General features: G+C 43.7%; 1 protein-coding gene across 4 annotated transcripts in view; it reads left to right on the forward strand.

The window, feature by feature from the left end:
- EDA (ectodysplasin A) overlaps positions 1–12,226 on the forward strand; it is a 120,555-nt gene that overhangs the window by 55,109 nt on the left and 53,220 nt on the right. For all 4 annotated transcript variants that reach the window (XM_061598726.1, XM_061598727.1, XM_061598728.1 and 1 more), the window contains exon 2: positions 5,965–6,070. In XM_061598726.1, the coding sequence (XP_061454710.1) occupies positions 5,965–6,070 (106 nt within the window). The remainder of the gene's footprint in view (positions 1–5,964; positions 6,071–12,226) is intronic.

A 12,226-nucleotide genomic window follows, 5' to 3' on the forward strand; every position in this document is an offset into this window, starting at 1 on the left:
CTCCCATTCCCCAGAAAGCAGTGGAGAAGATCGCCATGGCCAATGCCGTCTGAATCTGCTGAGAGATGCAGGAGGATTGACAGAGTGACGCTTGCCATGTTGCTCTCCCAACAAAAGCTGTCAGCCATGGTGATCAAGGCCATTTCGTTCCCAAAGTGGGCCTGGAAGCCAGGTTGAAATGGGTCTAGAAAGATCAAGGGCTTTTTGGACCAGTGGGAACATTTTAACATAAGAACGTAAGAAGAGCCTGCATCCCAATCTCATAGTGGCCAATCAGATGCCTGTGGGAAGCCCTCGAGCAGGAAATGAGCACAAGAGCACTCTCCCCTCCAGCAGTTTCCAGCAACAGGTACTCAGCAGCATCCTGCCAGAGCATAGCCACTACGGGTGGTAGCTACCAATAGCCCTATCCCCAATGAATTTATCTAATCCTCTTTTAAAGCCATCAAGAGTTTTGAATTTTGAGAGTGCCAAGGGCACATGGAGAATGTGACATGACCAAAAAAAAAGTACAATGATAAGCTTTCCCAAAATTGTATTTTCATACTAGGAATGGCTTATCCTGTTGATTTTCTGCCTGCCTCATAGTTGTTAAACACATAAGAACCCTGTTTTTCCCTAATGCCAACCACAAACCAAAGCCTAGGCTGCCACCCTGTACCCACATACCTGGGAGTAAGTCCCATTAAACACAAAGATTTACTTCTGAGTAGACATGTATACTGTTGCTTGTAGACCATGGTAACCACAGTTGGATTTATATGGGATAAGTATCATTTATTTATTTATTTATTTATTATTTGATTTATATCCCACCCTTCCTCCCAGCAGGAGCCCAGGGCGGCATTCATTATTGTACTTGTAGTAGGAGTTGTGACTGTGTTCAATATCCTTTGGCAAATCTGCCCTCTATTCTGCAAAGTGAATGGGCAAATTGTGGATCACAGCGACCTTAAAACCTGTGACTTTCCTGTTCCTTAATCCATATGATAGCTTTCTCTTATAGAAAAGCTGTTTCTTTATCTTAAATTTTACACGGGTATTGCAACTTTAGGCAGGTGGGGGAAAAGATGTGAAATCTGGGGTGGAGTGACCTCCCTAAGGGGATCACGCATTCCTCGCTGTTGAGGTATCCTACTCTTTTTGAAACTTTATACTGGCTTCAGCACCTGTCTAATGAGTTTATAGCCCATGATGCACTAAAATGTAATCCATGCTGTGACAAGAAATTTGTGTGCCAAAGAATCGTAGTGCTCTCCTATGTCTGTTTCAATGCTATATAGTTTCTGACTTGAGTGTTCCTGTGTTTTTGCTCTGAAGGTAAATGTGGGAGTCCAAACAGTTCATTTCTATCATTAGAGCACAGGAAAAGCCCTGCCAGACCAAAGGCCAATCTAGTCCAGGGTTGAGCACGTTTGCCATCTGTCACTTGTGTTTGCCAGCTGCTGACGGCTTGTTGCCTCTGATCCTGGAGGTAGTATAAAGCCATCGTGGCTAGAAGGAACAGAGGAAGTTGCCTTATACTGAGTCAGACCATCAAACCAGCTTTACCTACACAAACTGGCAGTAGCTCCAGTAGATCCTGGCAGGGTACTCTCCGGGCCCTACTTGTAGATTGGACCTTCTGCATGTGCAGTGCCACTCAGCTACGGCTGCTGGTAGCCTGACGATTCTCTGTGAATGTCTACAGTACTAAGCTTGAAGACTTTCAACAGTGAGAGACTGCAGCTGCTTTCACACTGTGCTTTATTCCGTTATTCTGACTACAGGAATACCCCGCATTAACGTACGCAATGGGTCCAGAGCGAGTACGTAAACCGAAAATGTACTTAAAGAGAAGCACTAACTTTTTTCACTTACCGATGCATATACTGCACTGCAATCGTCATATACGGCCACAACTGATGTAAAGAACGCATTTGTAACTAAAATAAAGACAGTAGGCCTTATTTGAAGAAAACGTTGGTAGTTGGAAACTGATCAGGCGGTGGCATCATGCCGTTAAGTGTCCGTTCTTGCGAAGCGAGCGGACGTAAACGGGGGAATGGCGCTACTGTGAATATGTCCGTACTCGCGAGTGTCCGTAAAGTGAAGGTCCGTATAGCGGAATATTCCTGTATTTCTTACCTGGTAATTGGCGCATTATATTTGATCTTTCACACGATGTACAAGCTTGCTCCGGAATTCTAGTGGAATGTAGTGCAAGTTTAGTGCAAATTTCCATGATAAATGATACCAGAAATAATCTGCTAGCAGAAGATTGCAGGAGTTTTTCACTGGCCGCAGCCCCTCATGTGACAGGCATCCCAGCATGTAGTGCGTTTCCGCCCTTTAATTGCGTTTTTTTTTTTTGGCCTGACAAAACTTGTACTGGTACTCCAGCATCGGCGCAGATAGCAGCAGCATTTCCTACACGCAGCCCTGTGCCGATACAACTAGAATAATTTTTTAAAAGTCAGATCTTAAAGGGAGAGGGCTTGCATGGAGACGGGATGAGACCTCCTACACAGTGGGGAACAGTGCACATGTGTATAATGGGTGAGGGACAGAAACAAGCCATGTGAAAGACAGTTGTACGAAATGCCGGTATATCAGTGTAAAAATCTACTGTTCCTTAACACAACAGGTACTGCAGTTTGAACGGGATTTTAGAAATTGGGACAGAAGCGCTACCTTTTTAATCTGCTAAACTAACGCAGGCAGCCCCGTGCGTGAAAGCAGCCTAAGCTGCTTTTCTTGGATGCTGTCTGGCCTCTTAGTGTGGTAGCCAAAGTAGAGGCAGATCTTTAGCAAATTTGTGGCTTCCACTGCTGCTCCCAGTGATCAAAGCAGCTGTCCTGTATGTGAGAGAGACTTTAGATCTGCACTTACCTCCTGTGTTGACTCAGCTGCCTTGGATTTGGAATTGCAAAAATATTTCAGGACTTCCACTGGAGTAACATATGTGTACAGAATGAACTTTCTTACCCTATGCATAGTGGGGAGGTGGCTGTAGCTCAGTGGTAGAATGCGTGCTTTGCAGAAGGTCCCTGGTCTCTAGGTAGAGCAGAGAACGTCCCCTACTCGAAACCCTGGAATGCCAGTGACAGTCAGTGTCAGCGATGCAGAGCTGGATGAACCAATGTTCTGACTCAGTACAGAGCTCTGGGCTCCTGCTGGGAGGAACGGCGGGATATAAATCACATAATAAATAATACAAGGCAGCTTCCTGTGTTACAGACATTGCCTTCTGCAAGAGTCCAGACACTCATAGGAATTATTATCTTTCAAGTTTACCTTCTCTCTCTCTCTCTCTCTCTGAAGTTTGAGCACCTTTGGCTATTCTGTCATTCCTTTAAATGTTTGTAGTACTAAGTACAGAGTCACAACAAAGCAATTATGGAGACGCTGTGATCTCGTTAAAAATACAAAACCTCCTTAGGAATTAGGTGGTGTAAACTATATATATTTAAAACCCCACCCTTTTAGTGTGTTTATCTTGATTGCTGACCGGTTGCTTTCCTCATTTTAGTTTTTGCTAGCTACTGACATCTGTAAAGAAGAGTAATAAAAGCATTTTGTTAGGGGAGGGATGCGGTCGGAGGTGAGATGTTACCCTTCAGTTCGACTTACCAGGGAAATTCTCTCTTACGTGCCCTGTATGGCATATTGATGTTTTATTCCTTTCGGTTTGTACTGTTACATGACATTGGAAGCTGTGCTTGTTGTTTTGTTAATACATTATTTAAAAGAGAGAGAGAGAAAGCATTTTCTTGCGACAAGCAGCCACCTCCCTCTCCACAGATGATTCTGTTTCCTCGTGTTCAGGTTCCTGCAGTTGTGGAGGCAAGGAGGCAAACATAGGTGGAGTCAATTAACTCTGGTTTTTGTCCCCACCTTCCTGAATTCTGCAAAGGCAACACTGAGACTTAGGAGGAGGGTGACAGCCAGTGCCACCCCCTGAACTGGTTGCAAGTAAGGAGGCAGGCAGGCACGGCGAGGGAACCACCGCCTAGCTGGTGCACAGCGTGAAGGCTCTACTTGTCTGCCCCCCCCCCCAATCGGGATGGCAGGCTCAGCTGCGGCTCAGTGGAAGCTGGGAGCACCATGGTGCGCTGGTGGCTCGCTTGTTTGGCCTCCCTTCTCCATACCTGCTCTTGCCTTCCGTTAAGGCAGCAACCCAGAATGCACAATACTGAGCTGCAAGGAAACATCCATATGCCGTACTTCATCTTTTGAGAAGAAAGGACAAGCCCTCTGCCCCAGCGTATGTGGCAGTCGAAACAGATGCCCTGGAGAGCCAAGTGCTGGACTTTGCATGTGCCTGGCACAGTCTGGCTGGTTGTCTGGCTTGCGTCGGGATTATTGATAATGTTCATTGGGAAGCAAGCCCTGTTCTGGCCACCTCAGACCACCTTGGGAGCATGGAAAGTCCTACCTGGAACACAGAATTCCTGCCCTATTTGGCTTCCTTTGACTTGTTCTCAGAATTGTTTGAAAAAGAAACTATGACATGAATTTGCCTACTTCCTATGATTTGGTTTTTTCTCCTTAGCATCCTAGAAAGAGTTGTTGAATGCTATACATTTATATTTTGCCCTTTTGATAAATATATATATTTCTGAAGGCAGCTTACAGTGGTTAAAATTGCAATATTAAAACACCGCATCAATAACAATTCATAACAAAGGAAGCCATAACAGATAAAAAAAGCATCTTCTTCTAGGAGAGAAACCACAAGTACGTCTGTCAGGTTAAATGCCTACCATTTTTTAAAAGAAGCCTTCCAAAGATAGCAGAAGGCATTTGGAGCAGAAGCCATCTGAACATTGTGGGGCAAACTGCTCTGCAATAATTGATGTGGCCATTGAGGAAGCCCTTTCTTCTGTCATAGGTGGAGCACTCCGTCTTTTATGAATGGGCACCCTGATATGAGGGCAAATGGTCCCTCAGGTATCCTGGAGCCAAACCATCTTTGAATTGTGCCTGGAAACAGTTTGCTAACTTACCAGTGATAAGATCCCGTAAAAGGGCAGTCACTAATGCAAAGTGCATTCATCCAGTTGAGATGTAACTAACACGGGTATTACTGTAGTTGATTCCAGTCTCCCCAGAAATGGAGATAGCTACAACTCCAGTGACTCCAGTGGAGTCCAGGATTGCAAGTCTCCTTCTTCAGAAAGAGCACTGCCCCATCCAAATTGGATTGAATCCCTTTTCCAGAGGTTGAATGGAGCACTTTTTCCTATGTCTAGATTAAACTTCACTTTATTAGCACTTACCAGCCCAATGGCTTTCTCCAAGCACCAAATCAAAAGATCAACAGCTTCCTTAGCATTAAATGTAAAGGAGAATTAGAGCTGTGTGTCGTCCACATATCAATGGCAGTGCACTCTAAATTCCAGGGCAATCTCTCCCTGTGGCTCTGTAGAGATGTTAAACATAGATGGGGGATTCAACACCTATAAAGATGGTAGCTGATAGGATCAGTAGTGGTATATTCAGAAGGGCAGAGTCTCTTCATGATAGTCATAGTCACCTCCCCCTTTTTTATTTTGCTGGGTTGGGAATGAGATCTTTGTTCATGCCTTCTCCCACAGCAACAGATGTCCCCAGGAGTCAATCAGCATAAAAGGGGAGAGTGTTAGCTACTGAGAAGAGTCTTCTTAGGGGCTGACTCACCTTCTTTCACTCTGATTGGCTCCCACAGCAGGAAAGGACAAGTAATAATGCTAGAAGACTCTTCTCAGTGGCTAACACACTCCGCTTTTAGGCTGTTTGGCTCATAGGTGCTGGCCATAGGGACCCTGCTCCCAAAAAAGTAAAGGGTCTAAGACCTCCCAGGACCCTGGATGACTATACTCCTGGATAGGATTAGTTTGATTTATTCATTTTGCTGTTGTACATTGTAACTTTTGTGTGCCGCTTTGTATGTGTTTAAACAGAAAAGCAGGGTAGAAATTATAATGATATTTCATCTTTCAGGTGGCACTGCTGAATTTCTTCTCCTCTGAAGAAAGGCCTTCCTTTGGAGAAGGAAGCCGCCGTGTCCGCAGAAACAAAAGGAGCAAGAATAATGAAGGAGCCGAGGGTGAGAGCATGCATCTTTTTCCTTCCTTCCTTCCTTCCTTCCTTCCTTCCTTCCTTCCTTCCTTCCTTCCTTCCTTCCTTCCTTCTTCCTTCCTTCCTTCCTTCCTTCCTTCCTCATTTTTAGTTTCAGCATCACATTTCTCTGGGGGCCTGTGAGCATACTTGGTTGTACAACAGGGCTTGCCAACCCAGAGCGCACAAAGGCCTTTTGTGGACCCTCCCAGTTTCCCAGCTTTCCATTTACACCACAAGATAGGTTTTGAGCATTGGTAGAACCTGAGATATGAGGCAAAATGTGTAGACACAATTTTTCTCATTTTTTTGGTGAGAAATTGGCCTATACCCTTCCAGTGTTTTACTTTGTGGGAGAAGGAGAGAGAGAGAGAGCGTATGTGATCTGTGAGAGAGAGTGTGTGTGTGAGGGGCGGGACAGTTGAAGCTGGAGAGAGAGAGAGAGAGAGAGAGAGAGAGAGAGAGAGAGAGGTGCATGTGCACATGTGCACAAGAGAGTGAGTGTGGCGTGGCCACCTTTTATATTTTTCCTGGTCCTAGGGAATATTCCCTATTGTTATTAGAAAGCAATATAATTAGTGTATGCGTATGTGTGTTTGAAATCAATGCTGTATGAGCACCACAATCAGACCCAGCAGGACATAACCTCAGGTGTAACCATGGGAAGTCAGCTATCTGGGGTGGGGTGGGAGGGGGGCAGCAATGACTGTACTGTCTCTAATTGACCACCCTGGGCTCCTTCTGGGAGGAAGGGCGGGATGTAAATTTAACAAATTAATACTAAACAATAATAATTTGGTGTTATGCCATGCCCCCCGTGGCAGCCATGTTGTGACTGGTGCCCACAACCATTTCTTAGAATTCACAATGTGCCCACTGGTCCAAAAAGGTTGGTGGCCCCTGTTGTACACAGTCAGGCCTGACGCCAGCAGTCAGCCAGATTGGGCACTAGCCCAGGACTCAGAAGGAGTTCTCATCATATACCTGTAATTTTATTGGTGAATTCTGGCTGTCAAAAAATCCAGTTGTAGTTCAGTATTTAAGTTTGGCTCCAATTAGCAGCTCGTAGGGAGAGAGTTGCACGCATGCTTCGAATTAATAAAGGTCCTAACTGGCCCAGAGATATGCTTAAGCCCTATAGAAGTATGGTGGTTTTCCTGGGCTTGGAAGCTGTGGGCTACAACCCCACCCATAAGATGCTCCGGTTCCTCATTGTTGGCCCAGAGATGCAGCTGTTCCCCTCCCCAGCCCAACATTCTTTGGGGGATTCAGGAAAGATCCTTGCTGAGGTTGGCAGTGCTTCTGTGAAGTAGGGTAAAGCTCACTCAGTCTACAGATCTTCAAAGACAAGAGCTCGTGCAAAATGGTGAACCTTTGCAGTTCTTGGTGCCTTTGGTCTGAAGGCCAGAAGATTGCAGCTTATCTCTGGTAACCTAGGCTGGAAAGAAATAAAAATGCTGAAATGAAATCTGAAGAGTAAAAGAATAATGAAAATAAGTCAGCTAAAGGACCAGGATGGTAAAAAGTGATGTGCAGAGAATAGTCCTGAACCATCCAAAGTTGGAAGCTGGTGGTATATTGAGTAGCAAAAGAAGCAGGCGATTCTACAAGACCCACAGCCAGCATCTGAACCATCGCTTTTGGCTTTCTTGATCTCCCCCGCCCTTCCTTGTTTTGTTTTTTTTTAATTGAAACTGCATTCTGTGAACATCTTTTGCTTTGAACCAAAAAGTTGCTCAGAGTTATTTCTTTGAGAAATAATGGAAACTAGCATCAAATGAAATAGGATTGTGATTAAGTGGGCCTTGGTCAACAAAGCAGGAAAGTAGGCAGCAAAGAGTTAACTAGTCTTCCAATGGAAGGGAGTGCTTATAAAAGAGAACAAAAGAAGAAAAACATGCTTGTCACTTCCAGAGAAGAGGATCCTTCCAGGGTTTATTTTCTTTATTTTTAGCTCTGCCTTCATCCAGAGACTAGAGCAGACTCCCCCCTTTGCTGCTGCTGAGTCTCTGCTGGGGAGTAGAATGATTTATGATGTGCTGATTAGCAATATCCAGAGCCCAATTATGTTTTCAGCATTGTTGCTACATCTTTCTGTCTATTTGCCTGGACTATTTTGCAATTCATTGTTCCCCAGCTTCACAGACTCGCATTATAAGCCACTGGGACTTGCAGTTCCCAAACGCTGTTAAAATATTAGTCTTGAATTCACTTTGTGGGTCATTTCTGTTAAGTGTGGCACAATTTGAAGCCTGTGTGGGAAGGAGGGAAGGGAGGAAGGGATGGGGGTGGAATAAGAGTTTGACATCTGGGACTGGAGAACCATCAACCCTTTATTTGTTCCATAGATAATTATTTAAAATATATTGCTGGAGTGTTTGGTAAATGAAGCCCAGATAAGTCATTAATGCTGAAGTGAATAGTACCTTCGAAGGTATCTAGATAGCCTTGGATCTTGAGAAATGGAACCAAAGCAGTCAGAGCTAAAGCAGCCTCAGCTTGAGGCTTTGGATCCGCCTCCCAAGTTTTGTTCTTTACCAATTTTCTTTTTGTTTTAACCTCCCACAAGTGTCTGATCATCCTTGTTGCCCTCTTCTGAACAAGGAGGCTCATTCTCCTCTGAAAGGAGAAGGTCTGCAGTTTGGAGGTACTCCTAGATCCAGCTGTTGCCGCTGGAGGCTCAGGTGGCCTCAGTTGCTAGGAGTGCCTTTTTCCAGCTGCAGCTGGTTCACCATCTTTCAGGCAGAGATGACTTTGCCACGGTACTCCATGCTCTGGTAAATTCCAGATTGGATGATTTCAGTATGCTCTGCATGCGTCTGCCCTTGAAGAAAACTCAGAAACTTCAACTGCTCCAAAATGCAGCAGCCAGATTACTGGCTGGGATTCCCATTAAATCTCAACATAACCCCCATTTTAAAACAGCTGCATTGGTTGCCAGTTCATTTCTGGGCCCAATTCATAAAACCATAGAATAGTAGAGTTGGAAGGAGCCTATAAGGCTATCAAGTTCAACACCAGGAATCCAAATTAAAACATCCCCGACAGGTGGCTGTCCAGCTGTCTCTTGAATGTCTCCAGGGTTGGAGAGCCCACCACCTCCCTAGTTAATTGGTTCCATTGCCATACCATTCTAACAGTTAGGAGGTTTTTCCTGATGTTCAGTTGAAATCTGCCTTCCTGCAACTTGAGCCCATTATTCCATGTCCTGCACTCTGGGACAATCAAGAAGAGATCCCGGCCCTCCTCTATGTGACAACCTTTCATGTACTTGAAGAGTGCTATCACATCTCCCCTCAGCCTTCTCTTCTCAAGGCTAAACATGCCCAGTTCTTTCAGTCTGTCCTCATAGGGCTTTTTTTCTAATCCCCTGATCATCCTTGTTTCCCTCCTCTGAACTCACTCCAGTTTGTCTGCATCCTTTTTAAAGTGCAGTGTCCAGAATGAGATGCAGTACTCAAGATGAGGCCTAAACAGTGCCAAATACAGAGGAACTAGTCTTTCAGTGATTTGGAAACTATACTTCTGTTAATACAGCATTTGTCTTGTTTGCAGCTACATCGCATTGTTGGTTCATATTCAGTTTGTGATAAACAACAATCCCAAAATCCTTCTCGCATGTAGCATTGCTGAGCCAAGTATCCCCCATCTTATAACTGTGCATTTGGTTTCTTTTTCCTAAGTGTAGAACTTTGCACATCCCTATTAAATTTCATTCTGCTCCTTTCAGCCAACTTCAAAGATTTAATGATCACTTTAAAATTTGTTTCTGTTTTCCAGGGTGTTATCTATCCCCCCCCACTTTTCTATAATCTGAAACTTTGATGAGCATTCCCTGCACTCCCTCATCTAAGTTATTCATAAAAATATTGAAGAGCACTGGGCCTAGGACTGAGTCCTGCAGTACCCCACTCGTTACCTCTCCCCACGTTGAGAAGGAGCTATTGATAAGCACTGTCTGAAGATGATTCTTTACCCAACTGTGGATCCACCTGATAGTTGTTCCATCCAGCCCACATTTAACTATCTTGCTAATCAGAATATCATGGAGCACTTCGTCAAATGCTTTGCTAAAGTCAAGATATATTATGTCCACAGTATTCCCACAGTCTTTCAGGGAGGCTACCGAATCAAAAAATGAGATAAGATTAGTCTGGCAAGATTTGTTCTCGACAAATCCATGTTGTCTTCAAGTAATCACTGCATTGTTTTCAAGGTGCTTACAGACTGATCGCTTTATAATCTGCTCCAGAATTTCTCCAGGGATTGCTAGCAGGCTGACCAGTCTGTAGTTCCCAGGTTCCTCCTTTTTGCCATTTTTGAAGATGGGGACAATAGTTCTCCAGTTATCCAGCACTTCACCCAAAGATAATAGACAGTGGTTCTGATAGTTCTGTTCTTTCATTGCTCTAGGATGCAGTTCATCAGGGGCTGGAGATTTGAACTCGTATTTGGTATTCCTTGACCATTTGTCTATCAATCTGCCCCTTCAACTTCATGTTTTCCAGAAGGGTCATAGACCTTCTTTTGGGAGAAGACTGAGCCAAAGCAGAAATTGAGCATTTCTGCCTTTTCTTTATCATCTGTTATCATTTTGCCATCCTCATTGAGTAGCTGTGCCACCATTTCTTTTCTCTGTCTTTTACTATGGATGTAACTGATGAAAGCTCTTTTATTGCTTTCAGCATCCCATACTAACCTCAGCTCGTTCTTAGCTTTAGCCTTCCTGGTGCCATCCTTGCAATTCTGTGCTACCTGCCTGTACTCTTCCTTTGTGGCCTGGCCTTCCTTCCACTTCCCAAAAGTGTCCTTTTTTGTTTTCAGGTCATCTCTTAAGCTTTTTATTTATTTATTTATTTATTATTTAATTTGTATCCCGCCCTTCCTCCCAGCAGGAGCTTTTTGTGAAGCCTCATTGGGTTCTTCTGCTGTCTTTCCCCTTTATTTCTTGTTGGAACTGTTTGCAATTGTGTTTTTAGAATTTCCTTTTTTTAGAAACTCCCATCCATCTTGGACTCCTTTTCTCATTAGGGTTGCTTGCCATGGAACCTCACTTATCATTGTTCTGAGTTTATTAAAATCAGCTTTCCTGAAGTCCAGGATACATGTATGGCTACTCTCACCTTTTGCTTCCTTTAAAATCAAGAACTCCAATATAACATGATCACTTTTCCCCAGAATTCCTGTAATTGTCACTTCATCCACAAAGTCCTGTTAGTTAGAATCAAGTCAAGGATAGCTGATCCTCTAGTTGCTTCTTCCACTTTCTGTAGGAGGAAGTTATCTCCAACACAAGTCAGGAATTTCTTGGAGGGGCTGCATTTGGGAGAATTTGTCTCCTAGCTAATATCAGGGCAATTGAAGTCTTCTATTACTACTACATCATGCCTCCTCGAGACATTGGGTTTCATCTTCATCTTCTTCTTGATTGGGTGGTTGGTAGTGGACGCCAACCACCATGTTCCTTTTATTCTTTGCCCCATTTATTTTTATCCAGACACTCTCGGTGGATCTACCAAGCTCATCCTCCTGTATTTCTGTGCAGGGATAAATATTTTTAACATATAGCACAACTTGGCCTCCCTTTCTATTCCTTCTGTTCTTTTTGAACAAATTGTATCCTTCAACTACTGTATTCCAGTCATGGGAGGCATCCCACCAAGTTTCAGTTATAGGTATCAAGTTGTATTTACTCTCCTGTATTGAGTTCAAGTTCATCCTGTTTCCCATACTCTGGACATTAGTATACAGACGTAGAGACCATGTGATTTACGGCCTGGCTTCCTTCCTACATTTTTATGAAGACTATTATTGGGCCCCATTAGAGCTGTTCTCTCTGTTCCTGTTACTGTGCACAAGGCACCATCTCTGTTATCTTTTCGGCAGCTATTGAAGACCTTCCTCTGTCAACAAGCCTTTTAAGTTGAGACCTTATCCCAGACTGCATTTGTATTGGAATTGCTTTTTAATATGTTTTTAAACCTCTTTTTTAAAAAACAAAATACATTTTGAAAACTTTTTAAAAAAAATGTTTTTAAAGATGTTTTGTTTTAATGTATTTTAAAGTCTGCTTTTATGATGTTTTGAAGTGTTTTTAGTGCTTTTGTTTGCCACCCTGGACTCCTGCTGGGAGGAAGAGCAGGAT

The sequence above is a fragment of the Rhineura floridana genome, chromosome 16 (genome assembly GCF_030035675.1).
Source record: "Rhineura floridana isolate rRhiFlo1 chromosome 16, rRhiFlo1.hap2, whole genome shotgun sequence".
Classification (NCBI taxonomy): domain Eukaryota; kingdom Metazoa; phylum Chordata; class Lepidosauria; order Squamata; family Rhineuridae; genus Rhineura; species Rhineura floridana.